A 16762-nucleotide genomic window follows, 5' to 3' on the forward strand; every position below is an offset into this window, starting at 1 on the left:
GAATTTTCTGCCTTTGATTATTTTTAGCAGAGTATTTTCTTTATCCCTTCCTTCTGTTAGAAAACATAAAGAAATACGAAAATCCAGCATAAAAACAGTAATATGAAAAGCTATGCAAGCAAACCAAGTAAATAACAGTCATGGATAAAATAAAATTAAAAACTTTCCACTTGTCTGTTTTGAGTTAGGTAGATGAAGCATTATTTAGTTTTGGGGCAAAGCCCTCCTAACTTTACATGGATTTTAATGCATGGGTTTATTTGTATGTGAGTGAAATTGAACTTTAGGTAATTATATCCAGAGTTTTCCCGTTAAAAGATGGGTCAACGTGGAGACAAGATGGCGGTTCACAGAGCACAAAATGGCGGGTGAGCCTCTGTGAGGGAGGAGGTGTGATCCAATGGGCTCTGCCTGCCTGTGCATTGTGCCTGTCGTGGCTGCAGGAGGCCCATGGCGTTAGGCCTTTCTTATTCTGTCACTACAATTGTCTTACATGGCCTCTAGGCTACTATGGATTTCTTTGGCAAAGGTATAGCTGTGTCTGAAATAGGACTTATAGCAGAAATGGCTAATTTTCCCCAGTAGTAAACCTGCATCCCTCCCAGCTTGTGTGGGCTGGATGAGAAATCAGAACTGGGCACAGCCCTGCCTGTGTAAAATACCTCTTCTGTTCCCAATGTCTCACTGATGTCATCAATGACACCAACCCCACAGGCAAGTTTATAAGATGCTGGAATTCTTCAAAGGAAGGGAAGGGATTGGGAAAAAGCATAAAATCAAGGATCCTGTGGTGCAAACGTGAATAATCAATGCAGATAATCACTGGAGCAGGTTCCAGGGCTGGGCATGCAGATCCCACCTGGTCAATAGCGCCTGTGTTTGAGGCTTTGCAATATGGCTTTGATTTCATTTGCAGAACTATTTAGAACTTGTATTCAGATCCAGCAGTGTTTATATTAAAGTCTGAGAGACTGTTCAGTGCAAGGAATACATACTTTGATTCAGGAAATGAAGACCCGTGAATTAAATTCTTTTGGTGCTGCTGTGACACAGTAAGCAGATATAGGTGATCAAGGTTTACTAAGATGAATTTCTGCAATTACTGCTTCCAAACACACGGCCTGGCAGCAGTGGGGATGCCACTGGCCTCAGTACCAGCAGGATTGGGCTCACTGCTGGCCTTCCTGTTGGCAGCTGATTTCTTCCTTACTTGTAAGAGTGAGATGAAATTTTATAACTCCTAACAGGCAGGCTGTGTACATGTTGCTTGTGAGTGCTGAGCGCCTGGCTCTGACAGCTTTCATATCATCGAGCTTTAAATGCACTTACTTATGGCTACCATATTGCGGAACTTGCTTAAATATTACAATAGTATTCTTTTAAAACCCCAAACATGGAAAGAATCTATTGTTAATTACATAAATCAGGCAATTTCCCCCTTGTCGGACAGTTCTTTGCTGTGATCTGTTACAGCATGAATTTAAAAAATGAGCTCTGCATTTGCACTGGAAATTTTGTACATGCAAGTTGTTGTGAACATGCAAGATTTCAAATGTGCATCTTAAGCTAGGAATACCTAAACCTCTATTAAAATCTCACATGAACCTGTCCAGGAAGAAACTGCAGGCAGAAATCTCACACTTAGGTTAGAATGTAGGGAAAAACTCCTCACTGAATTTCTACCTTATGAATTATTTTATAGAAAGCAGTAAGTTCTCCTTTGGTGGTGCAGTGGTCTGTTAGAATACTTAATGTTGTCGTGGACTCGTTTTCTGATGACTTTGCTCTTTAGTTGGTTCTTTATAGCAATCACAACATATTTTTGTTCTTTTTTCAGTTGAAGAGGGCGAATCTTCGGATTTTGCTTTGAACTGGGACTCATCAGTGACTCAATCAGGTAAATATTTTAGCTTCTTCTGATTGCAAGAACTGCCAGAAAGCTGCCAGGCTTTTTACAGGAACTGTATTTTCTATGTCACATTCCTGTCTCCAATCCAAGACTACCCACTGCAACACAATTTTTATATCAGTTCCATATGGTCAATAAAATCTATTACATACAGAGACTAATATACTCTTATCCTCTGGAGAGCCATTCCTCCTTCTTGTGGGCACACTGAAGCGGGTTGTGATTTCTCCAGTATAACCACTTGGAAGTTTTTTGCAGTGGGCACTGCTGCACATTCATTCCAATCTAATTACATAAAAGCAGCTTTACCAGGAATTTTAAACTTCAGTCCCAACTGGAATGTGTGTGTTTCTCCTCTCAGAGAAAACTGGAAAGTACTGTCAGAGCTGGAGGATGAAAGTGGTACATTGCCATGGCAGAGAGATTGAACATGCAAAGCAGCTTTTGCTCTCTTTGATATCAAGAGCACTTAAACATGTGTCTGGAATGTGCTCATTTGTATTGCACTGAAAATGTGAATGAAGTGAGTCTTAAAGCATGCTTGTGTGTAGCTGTGTAATGTGTATTGATAGCGCAAATGTAATCACCTGATTGACTGGTAGGGGGAAGTAACCAGTTACATTCCAGAGCTGTGTGCCACATGTGCTGATGTTTTACTGTCTTTTACATCCCTAACAGTAACGGGATCATCAGAATATTTTTGACTCTTGCAGCTGCTAACTCCATTTCCCTGTCCTCTTCTTGATGAGATTGGGCAGTGGGATGGGAACCACTCTCAAACTGAACACTAATGTGAGAATAAAGAGGTGCTGCCTTCCTGTTCTGTGCAGGCAGTGGCACTCAGCAGCAGAGCAGCCTGTAGGAGGCCTCTACTATGGCAGCAGCATCTGGTGTGGCACATCTTCCTGGGTGCAGAGCTGTCCTGGGCTCCTTGGGTGACCAGCATTGCCCTCAGGGCCGCTTTGTGCCTTCAACACTTCCCCTGTTCTGCTGTCCCCCAGCTGCCACCATCCCTGGGTCATGTTCAGTTCTGCACAGACTGAGGTTCCAAACAGCAACAGTAGCAGCAGTTTCTGTGCAGAGTGGGAATTAATTTGGGATTTGTGGACCATATTGGTGACTAGACTGTAGGTAACAAAGCCTATAAGAGGCTTTTCCCAAATTAGTTGAGTCTCCTTCGTTTCTCCTTATTTATTGCTATAATTATAGCCTTAATTCAAGATGTCAGATGTGAGGTGAAATGTTTTGTATGTGTGGTTTATGGCAGCTTAAAGAAAATGGGTGCTAATTGCCAGGTTTTCCTTTCAATATGGTCAGTAGGCACAGGCTTCCATCTGACATACATGCCAGGATACAACTTGTTCTGTAAGTAGAGGGCAGAAGTTGCAGACTGGCATGAAACTGAGTAATGGCACAGACAGTGTGGAAAGTCACAGCATGTAGCAGTGTAATATAGCAGCTCTTGTGCAGTACATGGCCCTGGCTGCAGTCAGTAACAGAGGCTGGCCCCAGCCCACAACACCCTCATTACACTCTGTTGTGATCTTCCTGTTTGTATTAGCTCCAGAAGGTTGATGCTGAACTTCAGCAATGGATGAAAAACATGCTTCAGCTTCTTCTTTCATGCCCCATCCTTCCCCAGCCTCAAATGACAAGACTGCCTCCCCTACAGAAAAAAAACAATTAAAAGGAGAAAAAATTGACTTGTCAAACTCTGAAACAGTTGCCAGATGTTTCAAATTAACATATTTCTCTGCCTTCTTCTCCTGCATGTTAGCACATCTCTGTGTGCAAACACATCAAAGTGACTCCCATGCAGTTCTGCTGGTGCTTGGTGGGTAAATGTGGGGCAGTGCTGGGCACTGCTATGAGCAGTGTTTTTTTAATGCTTATGGGTCATTCCAGCTGAGGGAGAGAAGGTGCTTCTGCTGCTGTAGCTTGCTTTGCTCACCAAGCCAGCACAAGCAAGGCTGGAAGTGCTCTTGGAGAGGCCAAGAATTGAGAGAATGCAATGAGATTTTCCCTTATGCAGGAATTGCTCTCTATGCCCATAAGGCCCATTTGTAAGGGGCATGCTGCCAACTTCCTCTGAAGTTCTCATCCTCATTTTTTCTTAATATAGAACAAGAAAAGGCCACCCTTGCCCCTCTCACCCCAAGGACCCAGCTTGGTGGGCAGCCCCTGGCCCAGTGGAGCAATGCAGTGTGGAGCCTCCTCCCCTGCTGCCCCCACTCTGCCCTGCCTGGGGCTTGATGCTGCCTCTAGGCCAAGAAACCAGGGTTCTGCCTCTTTCTGGCTGGACCCTCATTCTGCAGACTGCACTGCTATTGTAATACATCACAAGAGCATTATCTGGAGGAGCAGCAAGGGACATTTTAAAGAAGTAAAAAGTCTTACTAAATATATAGAGAATTTAAGGCATTTTAAAGACCTATGGAAGCATTTTGCATGGGGATTGCTGGGGAGTTTCTCATTAGCCTGGCTGTTGGGCCCTGGGGAAGCTCAGCCAAATTGTCTGGGGCACACAGAGCAGATTCTGCATTCTCCTTGGGATCCCTGCAGACCTAAAAGCCTGAATTTTTGTGTCTGCTCTTGAAGAGATGGAGGTATCTTTGCTAGCAGCTACAAGCTGGGATACTGAGTGAGGGCCTGGGGAACAGGGCTGGTGACCTACAGTGGGTGATGGGGATGAGTAGCACTGAGTTCCCATGCATATGAGAGCTTGCTTTGTCCAGGATGCTGTATGAGGGTTTGAACTGCCTTCTATTTCTTTTCAAGTCTTTCTCATTTAAGAGAGAAGAAGGAAAAAAAAAACAAACAAAAAACCAGCAACTTTTGAGAAACAAACCACAAAATAATACAAAACAAACCCTAGCCTGCAGTCACTCCTCTCCCCCTCTTCCACTTTTCATGGCATCTCCCAGCAATGTAAATCTCACCTCTCACTTGGTGCCTCAGTACAGGAACAACTCTGTGCTGCTCAGGGCCCAGCAGAGCCCACATGGTGCTGAGATGGCTGCTGGTGTCTGACGTATGGCATCTCCCTGAGATGGCAGAACTCCGGAAAAAACCTGCAGCCACCCTTAAAATGAGATCCTGGGATCCTTTACTGCTGCAGAACTTTGAGGAGTTCAGTAACAACTCAGCAAGCATCATAAACCTTTTGTCTTGCATATACTCTGAAATTGCTTGTCCTGAGCGCCTTTGTGGGCTTGGGCATCTAAAAGCTGATTTCATTGGTAAATCAATACTACAACATTCTCACTGCAGTATGCAAAGATTTCCAAAGAAATGAACCCTTGAACTGTATTAGCAAAGAACAGTTTGCTAACAAACAAAGTCAAGAGACACTGGTAACATCTCTAAGTTGCAATTTTTTTTTCCAGTCTATGATTAAAGGTTTTATCTGACAGATTCCTGATGGCAGAAGGAGCTTTTTGGTGGAGGTGTGGGGTTCCCATGGTCTGACACACACCCTGCACCTGCAGCACCTCTGGAGCAGACACAAAACCCAAAGCTCTCAGCAGCTCCCTGGCTAGTATTGGATCTGGCTGAATGTCTGGTGGTGCCAGGGGGACTTGGGGCCTCCTGCAAGGGAGAGCAGCCCTCAGATGTGAACACAGCTTGTGTGGCAGTATTTAAATCAGCAGCACACACCTGTGTATTATGGCATTTCCTAGAAAATACTTACTATTAAAAATGTTAATTGGGAAAATTATAGCAATAGCACAGAGGAGGAGAATTAATTTCCATGGTAAAAGAGGGGAGGAAAAAAAAACAAAACTCGTTTGGAAGGGAGCTACAGTGTGCTTCCCTCCACCTACCCACCCTTTCACTTTGAAAGCAAATCTGCATAAGAGAAGCCAAGCGAGGAGTTGAGTTGCATTAGGGTTGCTGGACTTCCTCACCATGTAAGCCAGAGTCCAGGGTGCTGCAGGTAATAAGGGCTGTGTTCCTGCAGCCCCACAGCACTGGAAGGACTGCCCTCAGCACCACTTATCCCTGTGGGAGCCAGCAGTCAGAACAGGCAGCAAGGTCCTGCCATGGGCCCTGCCTTGATGCCAGCTGGTGCTCCATGTAGCCTGTCTCCTTCTGCTCCACTCCATGCTCCTCCTCTGCCTTCTGCTCTCTCTTCTCCTATGGTGCTACCTGGTCATATCATTCTCCACATGCAAAGGGATGGAGTTAGATGAACATTTTCTGTGATTTCAGATGAAAATTGCATCTGTTGTTTACAACAGCCTTCAGGGCATAACTAGCAGTAATGGGCTAAAGTAGAGTAAAGGAGATCCTGGGTTGAATATCAAGAAACAGCTCCCAGTAGTGAGATCTAACAGGCTCTGGTATTATCTCCCATCACTTCAGTCATTTTCAAACCATGCCGGACAAAGTGCTTGAAAACATGCTGTAGGAATGGCCTTATGTTGCAGAGGGATGGATAAGATCACCTGATAAATCCTTCTTATCTCTGATATATCCAGTTTTGCCACACTCTAGATTTGCTAATATCCCGCAGATCTGGGGACAGATGCAGTCTGAGCGCTCTGGCAAAGCGCGCTTTCTAGAGCTTGTTGCATTCAATCACTTCTATGTAGGATCTCAAGTCACTTTACAAACACTAATCAAGCCTCCCAACCAAGCAGAAAGTATTTCTAGTGCCCCATCCCACGTGGCTTTGCCTCCGCTTTGTGCACTGTGCCACTGAACATCTTGCCTGAGCTCTAGCTCCTGGATGTGCTCAAATCTTCTCCTTCAGGACTGAGGCACTGCAGGTCCCAGCCTGCTTTGGCAGGGCTGAGGGCAGCCACAGCCATGCAGCTGCAGGAGGAGGCTGCGATGGGTTTTCCCTGGGTGGAAGCAGATGGCTGAAGGGCTGAAGGGAAATCTCCTGGTAAACAATTTATTTGCTTTTTTGTAGAAGCTCCTGCGCTCCTTCAACTAATTCACTCACTGCAGTTGTTTCTGCAGGCTCCCAGCCTCAATACATGTAAAATAGGAATGACAGAATATATTGTATTGGCTTGTTGCTTAAAGAAGAAAAATCAATGCAAAAATAATGCAACAGTTGTAGATCATTCACACTGAAAATAAAGCAAATTTTCCCAACCATCAGAATGGGATCTTATAAACGAAGTTGAAAAATAGGGTAAACAAATAGAATAAACAAACTACTGCTCAGTTATCTGGAGTGTGTAAGGACATGATAAAGAACAACGCAGTGAGGATCTGCTCAAAAACTTGTGGCGCTCTATCCAAATAATCCTTGCTTATTCAGTACAGGAGACTCAAATCGTTTAGGTTGGAAGGGACCTCTAGTGAGTCTTGTTCAACACTGACCTGCCTTGTAAGTATTGAGCTAATCACTGCTTCTGAACTTTGCCTTAAATTGTCTTTAACTGTTAAGCTTATTACAGAGCAAGAGTGTATGTATGGCTGTTGTAGTGTATGGATGTGCATCTCCAGGCAGCTTTTGCAGGACTGGCTACAATTACATTAGTGTCAAATGAAGCAAGCTCGTCTCATAATCTGATACTTGTTGCTTATACGTTCAAATGAGAAAACTGCTAAATGGGAGAATTTATACTGAGATCTGGCTCTCAAATCTTGTTGTGTCCACGTCAGACTCATGGCTCTCATGTGGAGACAACCAACCTGTGTCTTGTCAGGGCCAAGCAGCAACGTGACACAGATGTGCCAGATGTGTGCAGGGACCTGTGGGATGGGATGTGCAGCACTTGGTGTGCCCTGCTCTGTGCACTGCTGCACCCATTGTGGTCATTGCTGGAGTGCCCACCAGTGTCACCCACTGTGTCCCTTTCCTCATAGGGTGGCTTTGGTATTCATTAGTAGGAATTACTAGACAGCCTCATAATGCTGAGGAGAGGGAAAAACCGCGTGCTTTACTTGGAAGTGCTATCTGTGCTGTATAGAGCCCTGACAAGATCAAGGCTCTAATTAAATTATCTGGCACGTGGACAATTCTATTGCAAGATCTGCTGAGCTAATGCGTGGCTGTTAGCTGGTACAGGCACTGAATCAGAAGCACCAATGAGACTATTTGCAGCCTGCTTTAAAAAATTCTAGTGCCTTGTGAAGCCTGTAACGTTAATTGCCAGTTAGCACATAGTAATTGCTGTAATTCTTTGCAAGTAAAGTGATGTGAAGGACTCAGTGCTGCACTGTTCTTACCACTTCACACGTTGGTGATCCACTGTGTCCTCCACTCAGTTTTGCTGGGTATCCTGACAACCAGGCAGCAGCTGGCAGCCCACTCCCACCCTTGGGCTCACCTCTTCACACAGGCTTTGGGAGTAGTGGGGCTGTCACACAGTATGTGCACAAAGACAGTGTGTCAGTGAGCCTCGACCACTGGCTGGAGCCTTGGGCAGTGTTACCCGGCCGGGAGCCCCAGCACTGCCCAGCTGTGCCTGCCCCGCACAGCTAAGTGGGCCAGGAGCTCCTCCGGGTGGGATTAGGGGGACGTGTAATAGATGAGAGATCAAAAATGTTAATTAAGAAATGGTCTCTTCTAATAAGATGCCTTCAAGGGCATGGCACCAAAAATGAGGAAATATCTCATTTTGGCAGCAGCACTGGGGCTTAATGAGGCTGGGGTGCAGGGTAAGGGGATGAAGACTGAAGGCCTCCTGCTGAAAGCATCTCCTTTAGAAGGAGGAAGTCAATTAGCAATAAAATTGTAAATATAACAGCCAGAATTGCGTTACTTCAGTGCTACCCAATGCAGAATGTGCATTGGGCGTATGTGCTTCAGCTTGATGTTTTCTTGAGGATATGTCAGCTCTGTGAGTGATAGAGGTGGGCAACTTCATTTCATTGGTATTTAAGCAGCAAAAGAGAAATTGGGCTGAAGGTAACCACTTTTTTTGGAAGCTTTGGTACATCCGAAGTGAATCTGTGCAATGCATTTTTCTGACTTAATTGCTGAGATAGGGAAGTCTGCACCTTTGCTGCAGGCACAGTGTTTGGGGAGCACTCAGTGCTCTGCAGAGGGACAGCCTGGAGCTCTTGTATCCAGCCCCTGCAGAGGGGAGAAGCTTCTATTTTATAAATAAACTGGTGCACAACTGTTATTGTGTTAAAAACCCGAAGGTTCTTGAGGGCTGTGATGCTTATTACATCATTATTACTGAGGAAAACATTCTTTCTTAAACTTTAGCATCCTCTTTGTGAATCTGCTCTTAGCTTTTCTTCTAGTAAACTCATCAAAGACCCCAAAAGGACAAAGCAGACATTTAGCAGCACATTCCCTTGCAGATGGATGGTGGGATTCCATGTCCTGCTTCAACCCACTCTCCCCATTTGGATGCCTTGATGCTGAAAGCCGCAGCATCTGCAGTCAGCTGTTTGCTAGCACAAAATGGAGGGACCCTATGGGCAAATTTCTTCCCTCTCAGTTGGGAGCTTTCATTCAGATAAAGAAAGCCTCCGGTACAGCAAGACTGCACAGCCTGTCTAGGGCTCTGGCTGTTGTTTGAACCAAACAAGAGAGAATTCTATGTTTGACAGATACCAAGGGCAAGCACTGTCAGCCAGCGTCCATGTGCACACCAAGCCAGGATTGACTAGAGCAGCCTGGCAGGAAAAGGTCCTGTGACAATGGGCTGCAACTCAGATTTGCTGCTGTAGCTGGGTGTTTTATCTTCATCTGCTGAGCAAATCTGACGGGCACGTGTGGAGCAGGGGAGGCGAGCAGTGCTTGTCCCCACCCACATCTCATTGGGAAGGGCTGGTCACGGATGTAGGCTGCTCCCAGCTCAAATGACATTACACTCCCATGCCTGCTTTAGTCAGATAAGTGAATATGAGTGCTTGTTTCCATTTGCGGAAAGAAAATCAGGGACCTTTTTCTTATCCAAAAACTTAAATCAGGTCATTTTGCAGTTCATAAATGTATCAGTTTGATGGGCTGGTAAGTTTCATCTTTACTCGATTTCACTTACATTTTATTGTTGAAATAAATGTGCAATCTGAATTAGCCTTCCTCCAAGAAGGGTCACATCAAGCCTTTTGTGCTGGCACATCAAGGGGATAGAGAAAATACCAGCAGAAAGACCATTTCCTTTTTTCCTATAATGAAGCTCTCTTAAAAATCCTAAAGTCAACTCATTTGGGGCAACTTTGAAGACACCGTTCTGAACCATTTTTCTCCAAGTATTTTTGAAAACTAATTCAAAAGAGCTGTCAGTAGCCTGCCATTGTTCTTTTGGCAGCAATAGGAAAGACTTTAGTTTTGCACTGTTGGTTTAATCAAGAGGATTGTAGGAATATGGTCACTTTGCAGTGCTGTCATTAATTTGTTCCACGGGTGAGTCCAATATAGAAATTGAAAAACTAGAACTTAAACTTTGGTAGTAGTTCATGTTGGGCTGTTTGTGTTTAGCACACAAGTCCAGGTGAACATTTATGCTGTTGAATGAATGAGGAATGTTCTGTGTTGAAAGCATTTGGCTCCTCTGCCTTGGTCATATTAAACAGTATAATTTATTGCCAAATTCCCATCCAGAAAACATATACAAAATCAGCAGGGCTAAGCAGGTGTAACTGAGAGCAGCTTTTGGTCTATAATCTGATGGGAAAAAGGGTTATGTGGCAAAAATGAACTTTTTCTGGAAAGGGTGAATCTCAGGCTGAGATCTGGTGCAGTTTAGCTACTAGCCAGGCTGGTACGGCATTTTCTGAAGGGGTGTTGTGGATGTACACATCTCTTCCTCGTCTTTTTCTTCATGTACTGTGCGCTCAGACAGCTGCAGCGCTGGAGACATGAGGAATATCACCTCTGAAAGTGCTCTTTGCATCTCCGGGCTTGTGTTTTGACAAACAAGTACAGATGCTTCTATATAGCTGAATTAAATTATGTTCCATTTTCCACCCTTACTTCCAGAAAGACATCTAAGCAGATGATGTGGGGGCTTGACATTTATGCTGTTTGTGTGTGCAATTGAAATAAGAAATTGTGTTGCCATTCCTCAAAAACACTTTATAAAACTACACAAATACACGGCAGCCCTCAGACAGGGAGCAGCACAGCTCCCTGGGGTGGGCTCTGTGGGAGTGCCCTGTGCGGCTCACCCTGCAGCCACGTGGCACTGAGCGCAGCATGGTGCACTGTAGGGAAGGCTGTCTTGTAGGGTGAGGTTCTCAGTGTCTTCTCTTTTTAGTTATCAACAACAAAAATGCAAATTCCATGTCAGGTGAAAAACTGGGGCTGAGTTCATGCAAAGAAGTGTCCCTTTTAAAGATGGTTAATTTGTTGTTATTATTGCTTTTTACCTAGTGCAAAGTACAGAGGGAATGGGGCTTCTAAAGAGCATATAAACTAAATTAGGGTTAATTAGAAGTTCTCCCAAATAGCTGGTGCTTCATCAGCACCACAGCAACATGTAAATACATCTAATTTCTCTTCAGCTAAACTCCTCACAGCCTTAATTACAGCTACAACACCCTGCCCTCTCTCTTCCCATTAGTGGGAGAGGATCACAATGGCTCTGTGGTGAGCACATCGTCCTTCCCAGGAGTCCCTTGGGGCTGAGGAGAGGTGGGAGAACTGCAGCATGTCCAGGAGACCCCCATCGGGGCTCTTCCTAAGGAGCTTGAGAAGCAGAAAGCACCAATGGAAAGGCAGAAGAATCATTGTTTTGGAGAGTCTTGTGTTAGTGAACTACATAATCTACATAGTGGAATTCCTTTATTGCCCATCTGACTTTCTCCCCTCTATTACTCCTTTGTTGCTGACAGTCCCAACTTCAGGTCTGGAAACTGGGAAAAGCACAACCAGGAGGTTTCGGCTGGAGGCCAGAAACACAGGGCCAAGGGCTCGCTCAGAGGGGTGGCCTTTCCTTGGTGCTCAAATCTCTGGCCCCACAGAGGCTTCCTTTTATTCTTAATTTTATTAAAGCTGGTGAGTTCCTTATTACGCAGTGTCACATTTCAGCCGATCCCAAATTAATAAATGAGCAGCAGCAGAATAGCGTGCAGCACAACTCTAACAGCATGAGCCACGCAGAAGTATATTTCACTTAACTCAAATTTAAATACTCTGCTCTGCTCGATTTAATTACGTGAAATTACTGAATTAATGGCTTTGCCAAGTAAAACGTGTAGGACTTCAGAGTTCTGTAGTAGGAAAGAAATCAGAAATGTGAAGTACATCAGTTCTCGTGGGCAAGCTCGTGTTATGCATGTGTTAAGCATGAGTTGGCCCATAGTGGAGCTGGCCAATTGGGATCATGCACCGCTTCTGGCCTGGACCAGAGGCGCCCAGTCCTGGTCCCCCCTCGCTCTCCCTGGTGGCTCGGTGTCCCTGTGGGCAGTGGAGCTGTGCCATGGCTGCACACAGAGGCACCTCTGAGGGAGCCCTGAGCACAGGCACCTCTCCCTCCTTTGTTCCCAGAGCTCGGAGGACTTCAGGCGGTGTCATTCACCCAGGCGTTTTTCTTCCTGCTCCAATATGTTTTTGCCTCTGTAGCTCCACCTTTTCTTCCCTCTTTGCATGGATTTCATCCCCGGGTTGTTGGCAGCTGGCCAAGTGCTGCAGCTCTTTCTCTCTGTCACAGTGTTCTCTGTGTTATTTTTTTTTTTTTTCCCCTATAAAGATGAAAAAATGAAACAATGGCTACAAATGCTACACATAAGACTGTGAAAGGCCTTCCTCTTGGAATGGCTTCTACACAAATCCGTATCTTCAGCACGGGGCAGGGGACAGGCGCATTCTGATGGGAGTGTTTCAGGGTCTGCGAGTGCTGGGGGAGCTGCTCTGCCCAGGTGTGGACCTGCAAGGCTGGTCCTTGTGTGGGGGCACAGGGCTGCATGGTAAGCCAGGCTGTTGGGATCCAGGAGCAGGATCAGGAGATCAGCAGCTGGAATTCTGAGCAGAACCAGTCAACGCCTTTTTTTCCTTTCATTTGATATGCAGCTGCAATAACAAGCCACATGTGAGTTTTATTAAGCCCTCCATTTTTTTTCTATCTGTTCAGGGAGCTAAATATTGGAGCTTTATAGATACGTGGCTTCACCTTAAAGGAAAAAAAGACAACAACAAAAAGCTTTGTTGTGTTGTGAGTACATGACATTGAATTACAAGGTGATGGAGATGTCCCATGTTAAGTTTGAGCAGGCTTACATGGAGCTGCTGGAAATGGGATACTTGTTTTCAACAGAGACTTGAACAGTATCAAAGTTGAGCTCACATTTAGGTAAATAAAATAAAAGTGCTGTTTCTGTGCTGAAAACTTGCCTAGATTTTCTAGGTTATAGCAGGCTGTACTATCTAATGCTTGTGAGCCAAAGAGTTAAAGCACATCCTTATGAAGAAGTGCACTTTCCTTTGAAGTTAATACTTGCTGCACACTAATTTCCTCATGCATATAAATTAATTCTAGATCAGTTTCGATTCAAACCTCATTATCTGAACTGAGGATAGAGGTTACCCCTATTCAGATGCACCTTAAGAGTCTATGGGTGGACACCAACATCCTGCTCTCAGATGTAGATCATCTGCGACAGCTGTCCTGAGTAAATGGGTGAGGGTTTTCTGCAGATGGTACGTGAGAAGTTGGAGAGCCACGCATAGAAACGCAGTGTTTGGTTTGGATACTGCAGAGCCCTGTGGGCAGAGTGCTGCTCAGTGTGGGCCGAAGGGAGAGGTGCCGGGTGGGTGCTGCTGTCTGCAGTGCGGCGGTACGTGAAAGGGAAACTCTGAGCAGATGGAGCAGGATCAGTGTGCAGTGGGGGGGGAGAGATGCCCCTGGCAGGACCCTCAGTCTTTGCTATAATACCTCTGCAAGGCACCTGGAGGAAATTACTCCCCAAAGAGTGTGGAGAGCCTGTGCACAGCTGCATGAAGGGACTGGGATCAATAAGGCGGGAGTGTCCCGGAGTCGGATGCTATTTCAGTAATTAAACATTTGGCACAGCCTGGGCGGCTCGGCTCTTCCTGCAATTGCATGCTTTAAAATTCACTTACAATGCATTTTGTGGCAGGGAAGTATTTACATCCCACATTTATAATGTTAAACTGGTTGCCAAACACTGAAGAGCTGATAAACACTCTGTGCTGTTAACACTATAAAGTACAATCCCACTGCTACTCGCATGCAAATAAATAATAATAACTTCGCTAGTTGTCCGCTTTTCGGTGTACAAATGCGTCTGTCGCGTAGCATTGTGACATCTAAATCATTCCAGTAAAAGCAGTAGCGATGCTGGCGCACTGCCTGCAGGTATGATTAAGAGTAAATTGTACTGTTCAGTGTTATTTTTGTGATTTCCTTCTCTGATTATTTTTTAACGCTTTTAAAATGATGTGATGCCTAATCGCGATTGCTGGCTTTCACTTTTTTTTTTTTATTATTTATTTTTAATTTCACTGAGTTATTTTGCCTTCCTAAGGATGAGCCCACAGGCTAAAAGTTACTATAAAATATTCATTAAATCTTTTCCTGCCTCTGTTACAGACGCAGATATCTTTTTAATGTGCCTGGTCAGTTTGAGGCTACTACTTTTGTTACTATCTATAAATCATTAGCAAGTATTTTTAGTGTCGTCGGTGAAAGGTTAATAGGAGCCCATAATTTTCCGATCCATCCTTCTGATTAGCTGCTCAGAAATTTCATTGAAAAGGGGATGTGAAATGTTCCACGCTGAAAACTGTGTCCAATTTGTGCATGAATTGCAATTGTCTCTGTAATAGGCTCTCAGGAAGGTGTGGGGCCGCGTGCACGGTAATGATTTAAACATAAACTGACCCTTGATGAGGGAGCTGGAGTTTCAGCTTAATGCGTTTCTGCAATTTTCCTTTGCCTTTGGTGCCTTCAAATTCTGCACAAATAATTCCTCCATAACAAGTGCCTTTCCAGAAGATGTATGCTGCTGACAGTTAATATAGAATTATTGCCCCTGAATGCATTTTTGTAATTACTTCCCAGAGAACTGTCTTTGTGTGAGAAGACATTTCACACTTTAGTAACATAAGTGTTTGGGGAGAACAGGAGTAATAATTACAAGCAGTCTTTCAGTGAAAATAAACCTAAAAATTATAGAAAAAAAAAAGCCAATGTTAAAGTTGGTTAGAGACAGCGAGGAGTTTATTTAGCGCGTTATGCATGTCTTTGTGTTTTCCAAGTTTAATAACCCTTCAGTAACTAAACTGAAAAAAAAAAAGCAATAAAGATCAGAGAAATGGTTTTGTAAGTTTTAAGCAATAATGAAACTAAAAACTGATTAAAAGTGACATGCTACTAGAGACGGTATAAAGAAACTTAATCTGAATGCTCCTATAGGAGATTTCTGCTATAATGGAAAATGAAATGACTCACAGTTTGATCAATAAAAAAATTAGCAGCATTTAATAAAAGGTTTCTCTATCATGTTGAGTAAAGGATATTATGAATGCCTTTAAGTGAAAAGAAAACCGGGATTATGGGGTGAGACTGTGCATGTGAGCGAGTGCGATGTGAAAGGTTTTGGCTGAGCAAGGCCAGTGGGAGCCAGGTTGGGCCCTGGGTGCTGGGGGCTGCTATGTTGGCTTAGCTGGATGGGCGCCTGTTGCAGTGCTGGCAGAGCTGAACGGTCAGTACGTGCAGTGCTGGCATAGCTTGGGCTGCCCAATGATGGTCTGCACGTTGCCTTGGCTCCTCATGGGCAGAACCCATGGGGTGCTCCCTGGCTCCTCCCAGCAGTACCTTATCTATGCAGTGGTTCTATTGGAGCTGGGAAAGGCGCTGAGGTCTGTCTACCTACTTAGAAAATCAGGTTTCAGTACATATTGTGGTGCAACACAGCTTTAGTGAAACGTGATAAGGTGTATATGGTATATTTCAGTACAACCTACACTTGGGTCTTGTGGGCCACTACCATGCTCTCGCTCCTCCCTTGCCTTTGCACAAAGCCCTGGCAGCCCAGCCCTGCTGCCCATGCCGGCTGCTGTCAGCGTCAGGCAAATGACAGCTTGGAGGGGTGGCAGCGGCCAGAGCCCTAGGAGGGCCTGAGGAGGTAACAATATACAATTTTCATGGTTCAAGGGTAGCCTTATCCCACTGTTCTTCATTACAGCACTGCAGCGAGATCAATTTTATTAAGTTGTAAGTCTGAGGAGGCTAGCACCATTAATACGAGCCGGATCACGCCAGTTTGGGCAGTGTGCTCCTCTCCCAGCTGCTGCGGGCAAGCTGCCTCTGCTACCTGGCCTGGGACTGGGATGTGGGTATGTTACTGGGCAGCTTTCTTGGCTGGAGCTGGGTTTTGGCACTGCTATGGTTGTGGAGCAGGGCTGTGACCCACGGGGAGGTGGCATACAGACGGTCCTGGTCTCCAGAGGCAGCTGTGTAGTGTTGGTTTTTTAAATGCTGAAGGGCCACAGGCCAGGCTGCCCCACAAAGCCTTCATCCTATGGGAAGTCTCCAGCTGAGGCCTGTTTGCAATTTTGATACTGAAGCACTAATGGCTTTTTTTGCCACTGTTCATTCTTCTTTGACCACATATAACAGAGAAGTTTGGACTCTTTGCTGTATTACACTGCAAGAGTGAACACTAAAATACCAACAAACTAATGAAAGTAGAGAACCTCCCTCACTAACTTGGCATTAGGCACTGAGTAAAACATGAACGTTTAGATTAGGCTTTTCCCTTAAGTTATTTGTTTCTTTTGTTCTCACTTCCCAGTTACAGGAGGAATTTCCTTTGCTTTCCCCATGACTGGCTGCGCCCAGCCCAGAGGAGGTGCTTGCTGCACTGCCAGCCCTCCAGCAGTTTCTTTCCTCCAGACTTTAGTTTTATCTCTAGAGGAGGAGCTATCCTGGCCCTTTGTGGGATGTTTGGTGGTTGTGTCTTTGGAAC

General features: G+C 44.9%; 1 protein-coding gene across 3 annotated transcripts in view; it reads left to right on the forward strand.

Annotated features, from left to right (window-relative positions):
• ZNF423 (zinc finger protein 423) overlaps positions 1-16762 on the forward strand; it is a 191699-nt gene that overhangs the window by 27670 nt on the left and 147267 nt on the right. For all 3 annotated transcript variants that reach the window (XM_015873489.3, XM_085551034.1, XM_015873490.3), the window contains exon 2: positions 1838-1897. In XM_015873489.3, coding sequence (XP_015728975.1) covers positions 1838-1897 — 60 coding nt within the window. The remainder of the gene's footprint in view (positions 1-1837; positions 1898-16762) is intronic.

The sequence above is a fragment of the Coturnix japonica genome, chromosome 6 (genome assembly GCF_054131305.1).
Source record: "Coturnix japonica strain WE chromosome 6, WE-NBRP24, whole genome shotgun sequence".
Taxonomy (NCBI): domain Eukaryota; kingdom Metazoa; phylum Chordata; class Aves; order Galliformes; family Phasianidae; genus Coturnix; species Coturnix japonica.